Source organism: Lontra canadensis, unplaced genomic scaffold, assembly GCF_010015895.1.
Source record: "Lontra canadensis isolate GAN:19392208 unplaced genomic scaffold, GSC_riverotter_1.0 scaffold62, whole genome shotgun sequence".
NCBI lineage: Eukaryota > Metazoa > Chordata > Mammalia > Carnivora > Mustelidae > Lontra > Lontra canadensis.
This window is the reverse complement of record NW_022631056.1, coordinates 5,726,626-5,744,600: the sequence shown is the minus strand read 5'-3', so window position 1 is coordinate 5,744,600 and position 17,975 is coordinate 5,726,626. Positions and strand designations below refer to the sequence as shown.

At 34.7% G+C, this 17,975-nt stretch overlaps 1 protein-coding gene across 7 annotated transcripts in view; it reads left to right on the top strand.

Annotated features, from left to right (window-relative positions):
* USP25 (ubiquitin specific peptidase 25) overlaps nt 1-17,975 on the top strand; it is a 133,205-nt gene that overhangs the window by 13,609 nt on the left and 101,621 nt on the right. For 6 of the 7 annotated variants that reach the window (XM_032878008.1, XM_032878007.1, XM_032878010.1 and 3 more), the window contains exons 2-3: nt 11,079-11,156; nt 14,333-14,477. In XM_032878008.1, coding sequence (XP_032733899.1) covers nt 11,079-11,156; nt 14,333-14,477 — 223 coding nt within the window. Of the gene's footprint in view, nt 1-11,078; nt 11,157-14,332; nt 14,478-17,975 lie in introns of those variants that run through there. The other variant, XM_032878012.1, reaches the window with a different exon arrangement.

The window sequence follows — 17,975 nt, the reverse complement described above, 5'->3', positions numbered from 1 at the left end:
CCTTACTGATCATTTTTATATCATGTACAAATAATTTGTATGTTGCTGTTGAATTGTAGGAATTTATATATTCTGAAAGTTTCTTTCATTATATGTATATATTTTTTCTTAATGTGTATGTAGCTTGTCTTTTTATTTTCTTACCAGTTTTTTGAAGTCTAAATATTTTAACATTGATGTTCATTGTCCTATTATTTTTCTTCCATAGGTAGTGCTTTGACCTAATTTTCTTAAACTTTATGAAATTTTTTTCCTGTGTTTTCTTCTAAAATGTTTTATTAGCATTTACATTGAGGTGTCTGATCTATGTAGAGTTTACTTTTTTGTGTGTTCTGAGATGTAAGAGTCAAGGTTCATATGAAATAAATGAACCTTTGTCTTGTAGTTTGCTTATACTTCTGGATACACCAGAAGTGTTCTATTGCTGGTAAGTTATTCATTTACATTTTTATGGACCATTGAGTTTTTTTTTTTTTTTTTTTCTGTGAAATTCACATTTGTTTCTTTTGGGTTGGTTTTACTTTTTTTTTTTTTTTTTTTAAATTTGAAGGAGTCTGTTATAGTCTAAATACTTTTTTTAATGTGTTTTTTATCTTTTCCCATTTCAGGAGGTCTTTTTACTCTCTTTATGGATCCCTTTCATGAACGGAAGTTTATTTTAATTTAGTCTCATTTGTAATTAGTTGCCTTGAACTTCCATACCGTTTTTTTTTTTTTTTTAAGATTTTATTCATTGAGAGTGAGAGAGAATGAGAGATCACAGAGGAAGAGGAAGAGGGAGAAGCAGATTTGTAGCTGAGCAGGGAGCAGGAGTCCAATGCAGGACTTGATAACCAGACCCTGAGATGACCTGAGCCAAAGGAAGACCCTTAACGGACTAAGCCGCCCAGGCGTACCCCCGGACCCCCAATTTACTACTTTATAAAGATAATCTCTTTTATTGCCCTCTACTGTTTTTTTTTGTTTTACCCTAGTATTTAAGTCTTATTCCACTAGGATTTGATTTTACACCTTGAGTAGGTGGCCAAATTAACTTTTTCCTTCCGGAAAACCAACTTTATTGAAAAGTTCTTCTTTCTCCCCATTAATGCTTCACCTGATGACAAAATTTTTTTTCTTGACTTTGGGCCTTTTTAAAGGAAAACAGATCTCTGGGACTCTCGAAGTATATATATATATATTTTTTTAATCACTTTACTGAAGTTTGCATAAATATAACTAGGCATAAATTTATTATGTTCTATTGTATGGTTCTTATGCACTAAAACCAAAAATCAACTAATAACTTAGATGTAAGCAAAGCTAGAAAATTAAATTTAGATTAACAAAGTTAACTTGACAGACGGGAGTGTTTTACAGAAGCTAACTTAAGCACTTGCAGCTTCAACCAAGGACGTTAATATATGTGTATCAGGACATTCTTGTAAGATATTATTATTAAGCTTTGGAAGTAGATTTTACTGCTGCTGTCATCCACATTACTTTTGTGACCCTGTTAATCAGTTGATAGCCATTGTCTTAGAGTGGTATTCTCAGCCTTTTTGTTGTAAAATCTTCACAGATGTGCCTCCATGTTTGGTCACACTTTATTTTTGTCTTTTTATTTTTTGCTAAAGCTCTGTAAATGTAATTATTACAGAGTCTTTGAAGCAGAATGTTGAACTTAAAAACAGGTTGTATGGTTTAGTGCAAAGTGGAATATACTTCCTGCAAATAAGAGGTAACAATTACAGCTTACTTTTAAGTTAGTGCCCGATAAATATTATTTATTAAAACCCGTGAGTACTTTGCCTTGTGAACATATCTTGGGGCCTGGACAATCAAGAGGGTGAGATACTACTATGTGTTGTGATAACTGCTTTTGCAGACACTTTGAGATAGTATTATGTAATGGAGTAATAATGTGTTGTAATTATTGCTAGCTGCCTTAGGAGTTGTAGTTTCTTATGGTGAAGGTTTTAAACCTTCTCAAGTGTGCTGCCAAAAATATTTAGTATTTGAATGCATATTACAAACACAAAAATGTTGAGAATTATTGGGTAGAAAGATAGCATATAGGTCCAGCTATTGGGCAAGATTTCTATGAGTATGTCCGTTTTTGCTCTGTGAACTGTCAGTACATGTATTTAAATTCTTCACATTTGGGCTATGTTGTACACTAAAATTTGGCTGCTAATACGATACTGTGTGTTTGTACTTCCTAACTGGGGGAATTTTCTAAGGTTTAGTCTTTGATTTTCTACCTTCTTCCTTTGTAAGCTGTCTTTGAGAGATCATGTATTTTCTCACTTCTATATGTTCATTAGTACTAAGTTTGTATATTCAAAATTAATTAAATGTTATACCGTTAGATTAAACTCTTGTTTCAGGTTTTCAGTTGCCTTTTGTACATTTATGCTTACTACTCATTCATCTCGTTATCATGTCTGTGCATTTAAATATTATTTCTTTGAAGCAGATTGAGAAGTAAGTAGTACACAGAAAGCTTATAGTTTGGTGGTGGTGGGACACGTCAGAAATGCATATATGATATTCCAAGTTAAATGAAGTATTTATAAGATGTATTGGTAGGACGAAGAAGAGGATCTAAGAAGAATAGGAAAGGCTTTGTCAAGGAGGGAGTGGTTGAAATGAAAGGAAAGACTACTAGGTAGATTGACAGTATCGTTCTAGGCAGGGAAGTCCATGAACAAGGGAAAACAAACAGAAGAATTTGGTGCCATCTGTTATCTACCAGTAGCTTCATGTGGCTAGATATGATATAATAAAAAATAAATATTTAGTCTTTTTCCCAGGTTCCTGTCACAGAGCCTGTAGAATCCTTGGAATTTACTGTCTTTTGTATGCTGATGAGTTAACTCCTTCTAAAACCAACCTTAGAAAGCCAACCACTGTGATTAGAGGGTTGGAATTTTCAGCCCACTCCCTAGTCCAGTGGCCAGGAGAGGGGCTGTAGATTGAGTTCAGTCACCGATGGCCAAAGATTTAGTCAATCATACCTATGTATTGAAATCTCTAGTGCCTTCCATACTTTTAATAAGTGCTCAGTTAAAAAAACAAGTGCTCTGTTAATGGCAGTTCTAGGCAAGAACTTAGCATATATGGTTAGTTTTTCCCTTCCTAATTTGAGACTTATTTCCTTAAAAATACAGAATTACATCATTAATGTATTGTTAGAATATAAAATTGCTTTTAAGGAAGCTCTATTAACAAGGGTCTAATTAGGATATAGAAACCACACAGTAATTTGAATAGGTAAAGTTTAGTATAGGGAAGTATTCACCAGTAACATATGATTGGCTACAAAAATGTAAAGAAAACTAAAGAATAATGGAAGGAGTAAATTTGGGAGAGGTTTGCCCTCAGACTGAGTTTCAGTTCTTGCTGTAGATGTGATAGAAGTCCATTGGGTGGTGGACATGTTTGCTGAGGTGTTGAAGACTGGGACATTGATGCAAATAGCTTTATAGGACCGAAAAAGAAAGTTGTTTAGAGTATATGCTTTATTAAACTTAGCACTATGTCTCGATGATTGGACTTCCTAATAGTCAGTAGGGTGCATTATGTCTGTAATGAGTATGACCACAAATTGTATTTGCTTTAACAAAGGAGTTAACTGTGACACGTATAGTTGTGAGGAATTAATATAGTATTCTAGTTTGAGAGTTGTAGAGTGTATTTATTTTGTTTTATTAGAGTGTATCTAGTTTGTAGAGTGTATTTATTTTGTTTTATTAGTATAAGGGATTTTATTTTTGGACTCCCAAGTTCATTAGGAAAATTTAAGTGTAGAAACTAGAGATAATATGAAGATATATTTTATTTAAACTTCAGATCATATAGTTCAAAGATACGATTTGATTCACAAAACTTTTGTTTACCCAGATGTTTTACAGAATAAGGCACTCTAATTTAAAAACATTGTCTATCCCAAAAGAATGGGATAGTTGGGGTTTTGGAATGCATATCCTCATAGAAACTATGTTTCATGGGTGTTGGATTCTTATTTGGCCTGGAAATGTATTTAACTCTATATGAACTTACAGTGCTGTGTAACAGTTTTTTGGGGGAAAGTGCATTTAGAATATCTGTTTATGATGCATTTCTGTTATCTGCTAGCTAATAAGGATGGGGGCTGCTATTAGGGACTTGGATATCATGCAGCTGTTAGATTGATTGAAGAGTTGGGGTGGCAGGTAAGAAAATGGACTGAGGTGAGGAAAGGTGGGAAAAACCAACTATATCGATTGCTCTTAGCTACCTATCTCTTTACTTTTCTTCTTCCTCTTTTTTTTTTTTTTAATTTTATTACATGAATGCTTAAGATCATTTGTGGCTTTGGGATTCTATAAAATGATAGGGAAAATTTTTCTAAAATCAGAAGTTCTGGAATATTTAAGCCTAAGTGTGAAATAGTAAATAATGAATAGTGAAAAATAGTAAATAGCGAAATAGTAAATAGTGAAAAATAAAAATGCATGCCTTCAGAATTATACACCCATAGAGGTATATAATTAATTTTTTGTAATGCTATTTCCAAAAAGATTGAGATAAGCCTTGACTCTACGATACTAGAAGATACAGGATTACCCCAGCCATTATAGAGTTACTGTCTAGATTATTTGCAATTGAAAATTTCAACAAATTTTACCGTACACTCACATTCAAGTAGGGTTGATAAGACCAGAACTAGAAAATGAAGCTTTCTGTGGGATTCTAGGTAGACTGTAAGAGGGTGTGGAATGTTTGTTTACTAAGTGGACCTGATTTATGTATACTTCTTGTTCTGTCTTCAATAATCAGTATGTTCTTTCCTGTGGATGAGTTCAAGGCCTATCACCTGACTTACTCCAATTCATTTCTGCAAACTTTGCTATAGTTATTTATTCAGTCAATATTTATCAAGTGCCTACCACATGCCAGATGCTGCATTAGTTACCAGGAGCACATCGATGAGCAAAATAGTCTGTGCTCTCTTGAGACTTAGAGTCTAGTGGTTAACCATGGTGTATTATTGTAATCTGTGGTAAGTGCCAGGAGACCTCCCAACTTTAACAGAAGGAAACTGGTACGTAAATTTGGGTTGATAGATAAGGATAGAGAGAATGTGAAATAGATGGTATCTTTTAAAATCTGTGTGATTCTAGCATAGAATTGCTCCCATACATTATTGGAAGAGCCCAGTGTGCGTTGAAGTTTTTTCCCAGTGTCCTCAATCTGGTGAAATATGTTTGTGTTTTGTTTTGTTTTGGGTTATATCGTTGGTAGAGGCAGAGGCAGGTTTGCGGCTCACAAAGAAGCCACATGAAGGACAGATTTATGTGTTTTGGAATTATCTGTCTAGGAAGTATGGGGATTTCTTGTTATGGGAAGAGATAACATGAACTAGGACAGTTTAGTCTTACCAGGTAGATCCAGAAGATATTTGCAAAAGTAGCTGTGTGTATGGTCGTGTGCCTTAAAGGCAGTAGTATGATTAATCCTTTCATTGATAGGTGACTAAAATACCACATGGTGCCTAGCAGTGCTTCAGAGAATGTGATCCTGAAATTTAAGAATGCCTTGGGATTTTCTATCAGATTAGGATTTTCCCCTCTTTTTCTTAAAAAATACTCGAAAGTGTTTTTAGAGGTTATTCTAGGAGTTTGCCTTTTTTTTCCCCCTGAAGATGGAAACCTTTGGCTTGCTTTCTTTTTCACTAAACTAGGTTTTATATGTATTTGGAAATTCAGGAGCCATTGACTGACTTGTGAATCATTTGCCCCTTAATGTAGAAAGTTTTCCTGCCTTGTTAGTGGTGCTCCACTTTTTTTGTGCCATTATTTAAGTATTTTTACATAGACGATGGTATTGCATTTTTGCACTGAGTTTTCATTTTTCACTGAATCTTTAATCTCCAAAATGAAATATAGAGAAAATATGGAAAGGGCACAGACTGTGGAATTTGAAAAACCTGTTTTCATTCCTGTCTCTGTACTTAATAATCTCTTGAAGCCTTTGTTAGCTATGAAATGAGAGTAACTTTTTGGAGGGTGTGTGTGCACACACATGTGTGCATGTGTGCTCATATTAAGTGAGGTTATAAACTGGAAGCACTCAAAACACTTGGCATACAGCAAGAACATAATAAATGCTTATCTTCTTTCTTTGGTCTAAGCCAGTAAGTGATTCCTTTTTTTTTTTTTTTTTTTGCATTCTCAGTGTTAAATATGCTGTATATTTACTGAAACAGATTTAAAACAGACCCAGCATTAGCTAGGTTCAATTGGAGAGGGAGAGAATTTCTGTAGAACTCTCTGAGTCTTAATTTATATTGGAATTACTGATGCTTCCTTTACCTGGAAGTGTGTATAGTACTGTATTTTGCACATAGTGGGCACTTAAAGATGTAATCATGTGATGAAAATAACATTGAGGAAGGAATTGGAAGGCCTGTATGAAGTCTTGGCTTGTTAGCTTATTGATTTCTGTGGTGTTTGCAGTTGCTGAATTTCTTTGAACATTGTGTCTTGCCTTTCTTGGTCCAGCAGTGTGAACAGATTGCATCCTCCTCCTTATACTTTAGTATATAAATTCATACAAAAAAGACCTCAGAGCTCAGAAAATGAGCTCTAGAGAGGGAGTGGGTTGGATCCATCTTGGATCGAAGGTTGCTAGTCCAAGAGGAGAGAACCCATGTGCAGGACATTTTTAGTTGAGGAGCAGGGTGTCTGCAGACAAGAAGTGTGATAATTAGAAAGGTGCAAACCTTGAATGAAAGACCAGGGTCTTAATTACAACAGAAATAGCAACAAGAAAAACATATAATTGTAGGAAATGAAGGTGCAGGTTTTCAAAGACAGGAAAAGCACAGCTGGAAGATGCCTGTGACAAAGGAGAAAACCACAAATGCGATGCCTTCTGTGCCATAAACTTAGAATCTTTCTCATAGCTTACCTTTTCTGATCTCTCTCCCATTTTTTGCTAACCCAACTAAGAAAGTTTTTTCCACCTTTTCTCCTTCACACTCAGCCTTCTACTCCATCCCAGTCATTTTCTCTTCCTTATTTCATTTTCCATCAAAATTCATGAGATCATGAACTATGCTAGAGATACGCCTGGATTATTTTTTTTTTCTAAGATATTCAGTTGACTGTATTGTGAAAGATAAACAAAACATCAAATTACAGCTACAAGCTATAAAATTTCAAAGATGTTGCTTCTCTTTAATAAAATGCTATTTTATTAAAATTTAAATAATTTTAAATTTAAAAAACGCACTGTCAGTCAACTCTTACCATAATAGGCTACTCCAAAAGTTAGTGGTATACCAAAATACGGTCATCATGTTCACCAATTTCAGCTCGGTTAGGGTGGCTCTTCTCCACAGGTGCCTCATTCTTTTGGGGCGAGTGGGCTACCCAGGGTTATGTTCTTCTTAAGGAAGCTACAGAAGTTCAGGAGGGAAGCCCAGTCATGCAAATACATTTAATGTCTGCATGACTGTCTTTAATATGTCATTGGTCAAAGCATGTCACATGGCTAAGCCCATCATCAATGCAGCAAGGAAATTATCTCTCTAGTGGGAGGAATTAAAAGTGGCAAAGGGTGTGGATACAGAGATAAGAGAATTGGGAGTCTAACATGGGCCCTTGTAATCTTTTCTGAGCTTTATTTTCCTGTTTACATTTTACTTGTAGTTGTTAGTGGGTATACTATTTTGTGTTCCATCATTTTAGCTTAATATGATTTTGTGAAGATAATCTCTATATAGGTTATATATTTGCTATTTAAAAATATGCACTTGTTTGCTTGACTCAAACTATGCCTCTAAGTCCATCTGTATAAAAAATCACTGAGATACTTATTAAAAATGCAGATCCCTTAGCCATCAGCCCTAACCCCTCTGGAATCACCGTCTCTGGGGCTGGGGCCGAGAATCTTGTTTGTTATCAGACTCATCGGGTCATTCTTCTGCACATTAAAGTTTAGAACCACTTCCTTAGTGTGGGGATGTTTGTATTGTTTCCATTCTTCCAGCATTGTAAATAATAGCTGGTAATGTTTGTATAAGTGACTGATTTGGGGGAAGTGTTCAGTAGTCTTTCCCTGATCCATGACCAGGTAATTTGCAGTTGAGGGAAATAATGTTCCGTGTAAAGAATGGATTTTGGAGTGCTGGTGGTGGTGAGATTACAGAGAAGCATATAAAATCTTCCAAGTTTTTTATGTTCAATAAAATGAAACCTTAGATAAGAATTTCTGTAAAATTTTTCTACATCTTTAACATTGTGATGTTTGGTATTGAATAACTTAGTCATGGTTCCATTTGCTAGTTATTGGTACTATTTTAAATGAACATAGGGAAGTTGACAGGTTTGAGGAGCGTTCTTTTTCATCCCTAAGTTTGATCGTTTGATTTTTTTTAATCAACTATTTTATTTCTGGCATTTTATATGACCTTGTTTATATGCTATTATTTTTATTTTATTTTTAGATAGTCTTGGTTATTTCAGCTCTTTAATAAGGTTGTTGGAAATGAAAATTCATTGATGGCATGATGGATACTGCCCATGCTTATCTAATATACATTATTTGCTTTTCTTCACAAACAGAACCTTGATTTCATTTTCAAAGTGGCTTTTTGCCTAGCTGAAAAATATGTTTCCCAGCCTTCTTTGCAACTATGAGTGGCCATGCAATTTTGTTCTGCTCAAGGAAGCTTTAAGTGGAAGTCACTGAATGGGTCTTCTTAAAGCAGTCAGACTGTTTTGGCTTATGCCCTTTGTCTTGTGCCCTTCCCTTTATCCTCCCTGGAACTTGTACCAGGTGCTTGAGGAGGAGACATTGAGAGACAGACGTTTGATGAATGTCACATATAAGAGTGTTCAGTTGGAAGACAGAAGGAGCTTAGGTCTTTTTTAACATGTAGGAGGTCTTATCAAATCTGGATTGCCCACCTCCAGTCTAATTATGTTAGGAAAAACAGACACTGCAGTATGTTGAAGCTACTATTTAGATGGGACTCTGTTACATGTAGTTGAATGTAATTTCTAGCTTATACATGTGGTTTCTATAAAAGATATTTGGATGATGGTTACCTCAAACCTGATTTTCAGTTTGCTTTTTATTTATTTTTTTAATTACATTTTGTAATTTGTTTAGGACCCTTCAACTCTGAAGGTGTATTTGTTATGCATATTTAAATTGTCCAAGTATGTGGGGCGCCTGGGTGGCTCAGGTTAAGTTAAGTTAAGGCTCAGTTAAGCCTCTGCCTTTGGCTCAGGTCATGGTCTCGGTCCTGGGATTGAGCCCCGCATCGGGCTCTCTGCTGGGTGGGGAGCCTGCTCCCCCCCCTTTTTTTCTGCTGCCTCTTTGCCTTGTGATCTCTGTCAAATAAATAAATAAAATCTTAAAAAAAAATAAATTGTCGAGTATGTTTTAAAATGCACATTTTACGGTTAGAACATTAACAAATCTGTATACAGAATATCTTAAAACCTTATAATAAAGTAATTTTAAATTTAAAGTTGCAAGATAGTACAGAGAACTTCTGCAACTTTTTTTTTTTAACTATTTGAGAGTAAATTGCAGATATAGTGCTCCTTTGAAATTTAAAATACTTCAGGTTGTATTTCCTAAGAAAAATAGATATTTTCTTACATAACTATAGGGCAGTTATCAAATTCAGGAATTTAATATTAATTCAATATTATTACTAAATAGTTCATATTCATATTTCTCCAGTTATCCCAGGAACGTCCTGTATAGCATAGTGTTAGATGCAGTTTGTTTTCCCACATTTGATTACCAGGCCTTTTTCTTGTCTCCTTTAATCTAGAAACTCACTCTTTGTCTTTTATGACATAAGCATTTTAAAGATAACAGAGTAATTACTTCGTAAAATGTCCCTCAGTTTGGATTTGTCTGATGCTTCCACAAGATTAGATTCCGGTTATGCATTTCGGGCAGGAGCACCATAGGTGGTATTGTCATCTTGGTGTATCCTACAATATCAGGCAGCATATGCTGTCATTTTATCCCAGTATTGGTAATATTAAATCTGATTATTTGATCATGTTTCTTCATTATAAAGTTATACTCTTTCTCCCTTTATAATTTGTAGGAATAGAGTTTGAAACTATGTAACTATTTTATTTTCCATCAAATTTTTACCCCCTAGTTTTATCATCTGTTGAGGATTCTTGACTGGTTTATTACTGAGATGAATGTAAAACATTTTCAAGAAAGATTTCAGCAGGTTCTTTTATTCTACTGATGACTTCTTTTACACTTCATTTCCATTGAGCTTTCTTTATTTTGTGGTGCTGTCTTACAGTTTTAGGGAACTTGTTTAAAGAAATACGGAGATGTCGGAAGGAACATAGTTCTTAATTAGGGAGGTTCAGGGCAGCATTTGATAGTGGAATCCCATCCCTTTTTCTCTTTTCTCTCCAACAGAGTATAATAGATCATGAAAACCAGCAGATCTGAAGCAAATGGGGGCAAATGATTAATTCTGTTTGGGATCTTTTAGGACAGATTAGAGAATGAGATGATCTTCTTTTTCCTCAAATAGATCTTAGGATCACCATCTTGTAATATACACACCTAGTGTGTGGTTTGTCCTTTGGCATGTCTTTTTCAGACATCCTAGGGAAATGGATGCTGGCTGACCCTAGGGGCAGGAGGAGATGCTAGAACTGCCAGGATTTCTCGTTCAGTGGCCTCAGCCCCTAGTGAAAGTAGCCCAGTGGATACAACTGTTTTCCTTAATTCTTCTTAGGCTTAATCATTGTGCATATCACTCCTTTTCTTGTTGGGAGGAATAGATTAGGTGGTGAAGAATGGGCCAGAAACTCTTAATTCAGTAAGATTTCTTGGAAAGTAATAATAGAAGTTCCCTTTTGGAAACAGGAGAATGGTTAATCTCCCTAAAATAGTGAAATTTGTTGAGTCTTTGTCAAGTTCTATATTTTTTTGTTTTCTGTACTAGTTTATTTTGTGTTTTCTGTTTTTTTTTAAATCCATAGATCATTTATTTTCTTATATTTGTATATTTTCAGATTTTAAAGTGTATTTTGGTTTTTTTTCTCTAGCACCAGCAGACGTTTTTGAATCAGCTGAGAGAAATCACTGGGATTAATGATGCCCAGATACTGCAGCAAGCCCTGAAGGTATGGCCTCTGTTCTACGGCATACGACTTAAGTTACACCCTCACCTCTACTGCCTACCATATATGAAAGGTTTTTAGTTGCATTTTGTGGTATAGTAATAGAGATATAGGAAAGAACTTTCATAATGTAAGAGCCTTACTTAGGCTGTGATTCTAAGCATGTTAGTTTTCAGCAGCCTCAGCAGCCTAATGTTCCTAGATACCTTGAAGTGACAGATAATCTTTCTCTGTATGGAACACTTCTCACGCAAAATGAAAGGATATGAATCCAAATGCGATGGCTAATTGTCCTCAAGAGCTATGATGTTAGAGTTTAAATGGGGGTAGAGAGGGGTGCAGTAGAGAAATACAGGGAGGAAGAAGAGGAGAGAGAAAATTGATAGAGGGTAAGAAACTTACATTTTTTCTTTCCAAGGAGAAATAAAACTTGGCTAACATTTAACTAATTGCACCTTAAGAACATTCAATAGCAAGCTGGTTAGTATATGCAGTAAGTAAAATGCATCATTTTGGTTGCATTTTCTGATGTTCCCACATTTCCACGTGGAGAAACCCAGATGAGTCAAATCACAGGGATATGTCCACTGGAAAAGATTAAGGGAATAAGAGATGTTTAAGAACTAAAACTGCAGGGGCATCTGGGTGGCTCAGTCAGTTAAACCTCCAATTCTTGATTTCAGTTCAGGTCATGATCTTAGCGTAGTGAGATCCAGCCCTGCCTTGGGCTCATTGCTCAGCAGGGAGTCTGCTTGAGCTTCTCTCTCTCTTCCTCTCCCTCAACGGCGCAGCCCTGCCCCCCCTCAAATAAATAAATCTTAAAAGAAAAAAAAACTAGAACTGCATTTTAAGGTTATTTCTGTATTACTGCTAAAAGCTAACAGCAATCTAGTATTCTTGCTCTTGCAAGGCATACATAAAACTTCAGTCCTTTGGAACTTGCTCCGTGAGATGAATTTCATTATGTAACTTTTGGTTCTGAGCCAAAAGTTCTTCATTTGTTTCTAGAAATAATCTTATCTTTCGGATGATTGTACTCATGATAATAATAACTAGTGGTTATTAAACTCCTATAATACTAGGTGCTATTCAAAGTATTTTATGTGGCTCACGTCCTCCGGGGAACCCTGTTGACAGAGGAGCTGGTGTGTGAGGAGCTGGAGTACGAACCAAGCAACCTGATCCTGGGGGGCCACACTACATTGCCGATTTTACAACAAGCTTTGCTTCATCTTTTTTTTCTATCAGGAAAATGATGAAATAGTACTGTTCAGAGCATTAATGCAGGGTTTATGAAGCAACTGTTAAGTATTTGGAGAGGAAACAAAAATGTCAGACCTCAATTTATGACCCAGTCACTCCAAGTCTGTTTTCGGAAAGTGCCTTTACCATTCTGTATCTCTGAGTGTGAGGTTATACCCATTACCTTGTCAGGGCAAGTTTGCCGAATTCACACTTCTTTTTTTTAACTTGGGAAACATCTAGAATATGTTTAATTAAATGAACATAAAGAGTTAATCAAATGACCTATTGTCCACGTTTTCTTTGAGGTAGGTTGTGTGCTATAGTTTTTTGTTTGTTTGTTTTATTTGTTTTTTTAACTTTGGTTTCCATTACCACCAACTACTGGTGGTGGGAGATCAGTACACTTAAATCTTAACTATTACCTAATATAACTCTGTAAGATGTTTAGTAATGAGTTGACTTTCTCAGTAATATACTGACAAGGAATCTACTTTTGGGAAACACATCATTGATTGATTTCAATACTTCTATTTTAAGAATCTATTTTTAGCCCTCCAAAGTAAGTGATCTTCAAGTTGTGGAAATCCCTGTTATATTCAGTTTATTATTATTATATGAGGTAGTATATAAAAAGCTCTTAGCACATTTCTTGGCACATATTAAGCGTTCGATAAATGTAGCCATTGTTATTGCACATTACAGCTCTTTTACTTATCTAGCTGTAGATTATATTATGTTGCTGCTGAGTCTTATAATGGTTACAATATAAAGTTTAAAGCAGTGGTGCTTTTCTAACTGCACTTTTACTTTTTTTCTCTCTTCCCTAACGAAAATTGGAGTTGGGGTGGGTTGGGGACCTCATTCTTCTAGTTGCTCAGGTTTCAATTCTTGGAATCATCCTAATCTTTCTCTTTCTGTCACCTCTCACGTTAAATGTGATAGCAAATCATGTTGGATTCTCTGCTTTAGCCCTTTCTCTCCTATAGTCTGTTCTCAGCACACAGCCAGAATGAGCCTTTTAAAATGTAAGTCATACCATGTCATTTCCGTCCAAAACCCTCCACTGGCTTCCTATTATAGTCTCTGTGTTTGCTAAAGTTCATGAGGCCTGCATAGTCTAGGTGTTCTGGCCTTCTGTTACAAAGATCACTTCACTATTAATATCTGGGTTTCCTAATGTTATTTCAATTAGCTATCCCAGAGCTACTGTTATATTTATTATTAACTCTACAGAGAATAGAGACATAGAACTGGTCATGTCTCTTCTTATTATTTTGCTGATATAAAAATCCTTGGTTTTCTAGCATCTGTTTTCTTTTAAATTAACTTCAGAATAATTTTGTCCAGATACGCTTTTGATGAGAATTATGTTAGATTTTTATGCTTAGTTTGGGTAGGATTGTCATCTTGACAGGATTTCTGTATGACAGTATTTCTGTCTAGTTCTGTGTGTCTGTCCGGACTACCAAGCTTCAGAATGTTTTGGCTGTTTCCTCCCTACAAGTCTGATATTTGCATATGTTTGCCTCTATATTAAAGTTTATAGTTGTTCTTTGCAGAAGTACTGTTTCAAATATTCATTCTAATCCTTTTGTATAGCAAGTTCCAAAAAACATTTTTTGGTTTATTTATTTGTTTAGAAATATAAGTTTTGTGATTGACTTTGGTTAAGGAGAAGCAAAAGTAATAAGAAACTAAGAAATTATAGAATAGATTCTTACATTAGTAGTCCTGTTAGAAAAAGGAATTACTGTTGATAGAATGTACTTTGTTTATGATCAGTTTGTAAAATTAGGATCACATAGAATGATTTCAAATCTAAAAGTGATTTTTGCTATTTAAGTATTAGTTGTTATGGAGAAATTTAAATAAATCGTGTAAGAATGCATGGAGTTATTCCAAAATGTTTGATGTTCCATTCTTGATATTTGAAGGATAGTAATGGAAACTTGGAATTAGCAGTGGCTTTCCTTACTGCAAAGAATGCCAAGACCCCTCAGCAGGAGGAAACAACTTACTACCAAACAGCACTTCCTGGCAATGATAGGTACATCAGTGTGGGAAGCCAAGCAGACACAAGTAAGTTTAGTTCTCTTTCTTAATATTTTAATAATGTAATTAAAAACTTTCCTTGGGAATATATTTTGTTTAAGCAGAGATGAAGGATAAAGAACCACTTTAACCTTGGTTCTTTTTAGTGTAGTTGAAAAGAGTGTATGTTTTTATTAGCTGCATTATTGTTTTCTCCATTTCTAATGTGAAAGATTGTACTTGAGTTATATATCCTTTCATAGAGCATTTCATTTATTATTCATTGTTTTGAGATATAGAACAGCTATAGGGATTTCTCATGAAAGAAATAAACATTTCCAGGATTTTAAATGGGCACAGACAATTGTTTTATGATTTTAAATGTTGGTAGAGGCCTTAGTATTATTTTTGAAGGTAAGCTATTGTTTCTAATTACTGATAGGTTTACCACTTAACAGAATTTCCCTTCCCTCAACCCTTGCCCCTTCCCAAAATGAAGATTTTAGAATAAAGTTTTATTACCATGTAATAAAGTAAACAATCACACAGACATATACACATGTATACATACATATGGAAAGTTTTATGTGGGATTCTACTTTTTCTTTATAATGTGAATAGTTCATGCTTGTATGTAGCACTGAATTTTTCAAAATATGTTTAGTTACCTCTATATATCATTATGATGTAATAACTGCACTATATAAAATATATTTATTTTATAAAATAAAAGGTATTTATTTTTATGCATTCTGTATTTGAAAAGTTTGGTTACTAACTTGTATTTGAAGAGTATCTGAATTTTTTTTTTTTTTAAAGATTTTATTTTTTAAGTAATCTCTGCACCTGGGGTGGGGTTTGAACTCACAGCCTCCAGATCAGGAGTTGCCTGCTCTACTGACTGAATCAGTCAGGCACTCTTCTGATTTTGTTTATAGACTTTCTCAGAATTAAGAAACAACTAGGAAGAACACATTCATATGGTTGTTTGTAACTGTTACCAGTAAATATTATTTTAATGTTGGTTGATAAAATACTTCAAATTTTCAGGATAATTTTAATATTTTTGTTTACAAATTTGATCTTTTGTGCCAAAAGCTGAAATATTCCTGCCTCACATATATTGCCTCACAATATATTGGTGATGAAAGAAGTTTTATATATGTGAGACAGACGTAATTGTTTATGTCTACATCCAAGACAAACTGTGGTTTGGACCCTAGCTGTATCTCTGACTTCATTTTCTACTGTTTTTCTCTTCTTACTTCATAAAATTGTGATAATTCAGGGTGGCTTGGGGTTCTTATTGACCCAGTGCTATTTAATTTCTTTGTTCTTTACACTTGCTGTTCCTTCTGTCTGGAATCCCCTCTAGCCTTTACCCCCAGCTTAATTACCTCTGGTGTTGTAAGACTTAGGTCAGGAGCTTCTGGCTTTAGAATATTTCTCCTTGCTTCTAGGTTGGAGTAAGTGCTTTTCTAGCACCAGGGCTTACTTGGGTCTTAATGAGTACTGTGTTATTTTGAAATTATTTGCTTATGCCTTTCTTGCTTACTAAATGGGAAGCTTAACAGGACAAAAGACCATTGATGTACCTATCATCACACTAGAATAGTTTGCAAAGTTTCTCAAAAAGTGTTCATTGAATTATTTTAAATAATACACAAAAACATCTGTTTCAGAACCAGTGAAAAGGAATGAGGTTGAGAAGCTTGTTGTAAGAAGTAAGAAAAAAAGAGAAGTAGTATAAATAGTGGAGGAAACAGAGTGTGAAAATAACATCTATCTTTTAAGTTTCTGAGACTTGGGGGGAAAATGAAATTAGGTAGAAAAAGGAAAAAAGTTTTCAACTGAAGTCAGCTGGTTAAAGTGAAGGAAACAGGAAGTTGACTAAACATGGTTCACTGTTCTAGTGGAAAGGATGACAAGATTTTAGACTGATAGCTGTGAATTTTTAACATAGATGGTTGACTTTGTGACATGAAGTATATATATAGATAGGTAGGAAAATTAGGATTTGTAAGACTTTTCTAAATAAAAGAACATGTCTTATTTGCTCTGTAAAGTCAGCAAGTATTGTTTAAGCCAGATGTTGACACCTGTTCAAGACTTTTGACAAGGAATACTGAAAATGTTATGGACAAAAGAGGTATGACTAGAACCTCTTAGGGAGAAGGCAAACCTGATTTCAGGAGGTGTGTGTTTCATATGAATGATAATTAAAAATTGTGTGTGTGTTTGTGTGTGTAGCTCTTGAAAAATACTCATCAAGTAATTTTTATAAGGTTTATTTATTTGAGAGAGAGATCGCATGCCCATGCCTATGCGGGGCGGGGGGAGGGGGTAGAGGGAGAGGGAGAGACAGTCCCAAATGGACTCGGCATTGAGCGCTGAGCCTGATATGGAGCTTGATCTCATGAGATCACAAGATCATGACCTGAGCTGAAACCAAGAGTCGGTCGCTCAACTAGCTGAGCCACCCCCGTGCCCTTCATTAAGTAATTTTATATCTCACTTTAAAAAAATGGTAGAGATATGGAGTTTCTGATTTCATTACAACCTGATTATCATATTGAGCAAATTGTGTGCTATTGTGGTTTCTTTGTCAATAAAATGTGCTATCCTTCTCACCAAAGTGCTAATTTATACTTAGTAATTCAATAAGTTGGATGGTGTGTCTATAAAGTTGTTTGCAGATTATTGAGAAAAACCCTTGTAAAAATGTAATGTGGTGATTGTATTATAATGGTACCAAATTGTGACAAAAATACCTGATGAGGTAACATTCTTTTCCATTTAACAAATTTGTACCACATTTCGTAATGTTTTAAGAAGTACAGTTGCCGTTAGGAAATAGATTCAGCATTAAAATTTGGCAGTGTCACAGTAGTGTTACATGGTGTAAAAGTGAGAAAGTAAGGAGACGTCTTACAGGCAACAGATTTTTTTTTAAGTTACTATGTTATTGGTCTTAGGAAGAAATGGAGTCTTTTGTGTATTTTTAATTCTTGGAAGGAGTGGTAAAACATGTGAGGAAGAAAGATAGGAAATAATTACAAATATATATTCAAGCACAGGCCTCTATTGATAAAAGTATGTAAGTGCTACTGGAGTCTGGTGTATTGGAACGATCAGAGTGTGAGCAAGTTCTCAAGGGATTTTTCTAGGTATAAAGATTGTTTTTGAGCATTTTCTCCATTTTATATGAAATACATTGTTATTTGAAAGTTGACTGTAGTTAACTTAATTTTTCAAATGTGGCATGTTTTTTAATTAAGAAAATATGTTTTTTTATTTCTTCTAAGTATTGAGTCTCTGACAACCAGGGCTAAAACATAAAACCTTACTGACTTTAAGTGTGCCATCTATTGGTTATGGTGCTGACAAAAAAAAAAAAAAAATCTATATTTTGAAATAAAAGTCTCTAATGCTAAATACATAAGATTCCTTGTTGATATACGCTCCTTTAGAAGGGATAAAATACATCTTTTTTTAATGACTAGAAGAGGTTAGCTTTTGAAGAAATATCTTATAGAAGTCACATTT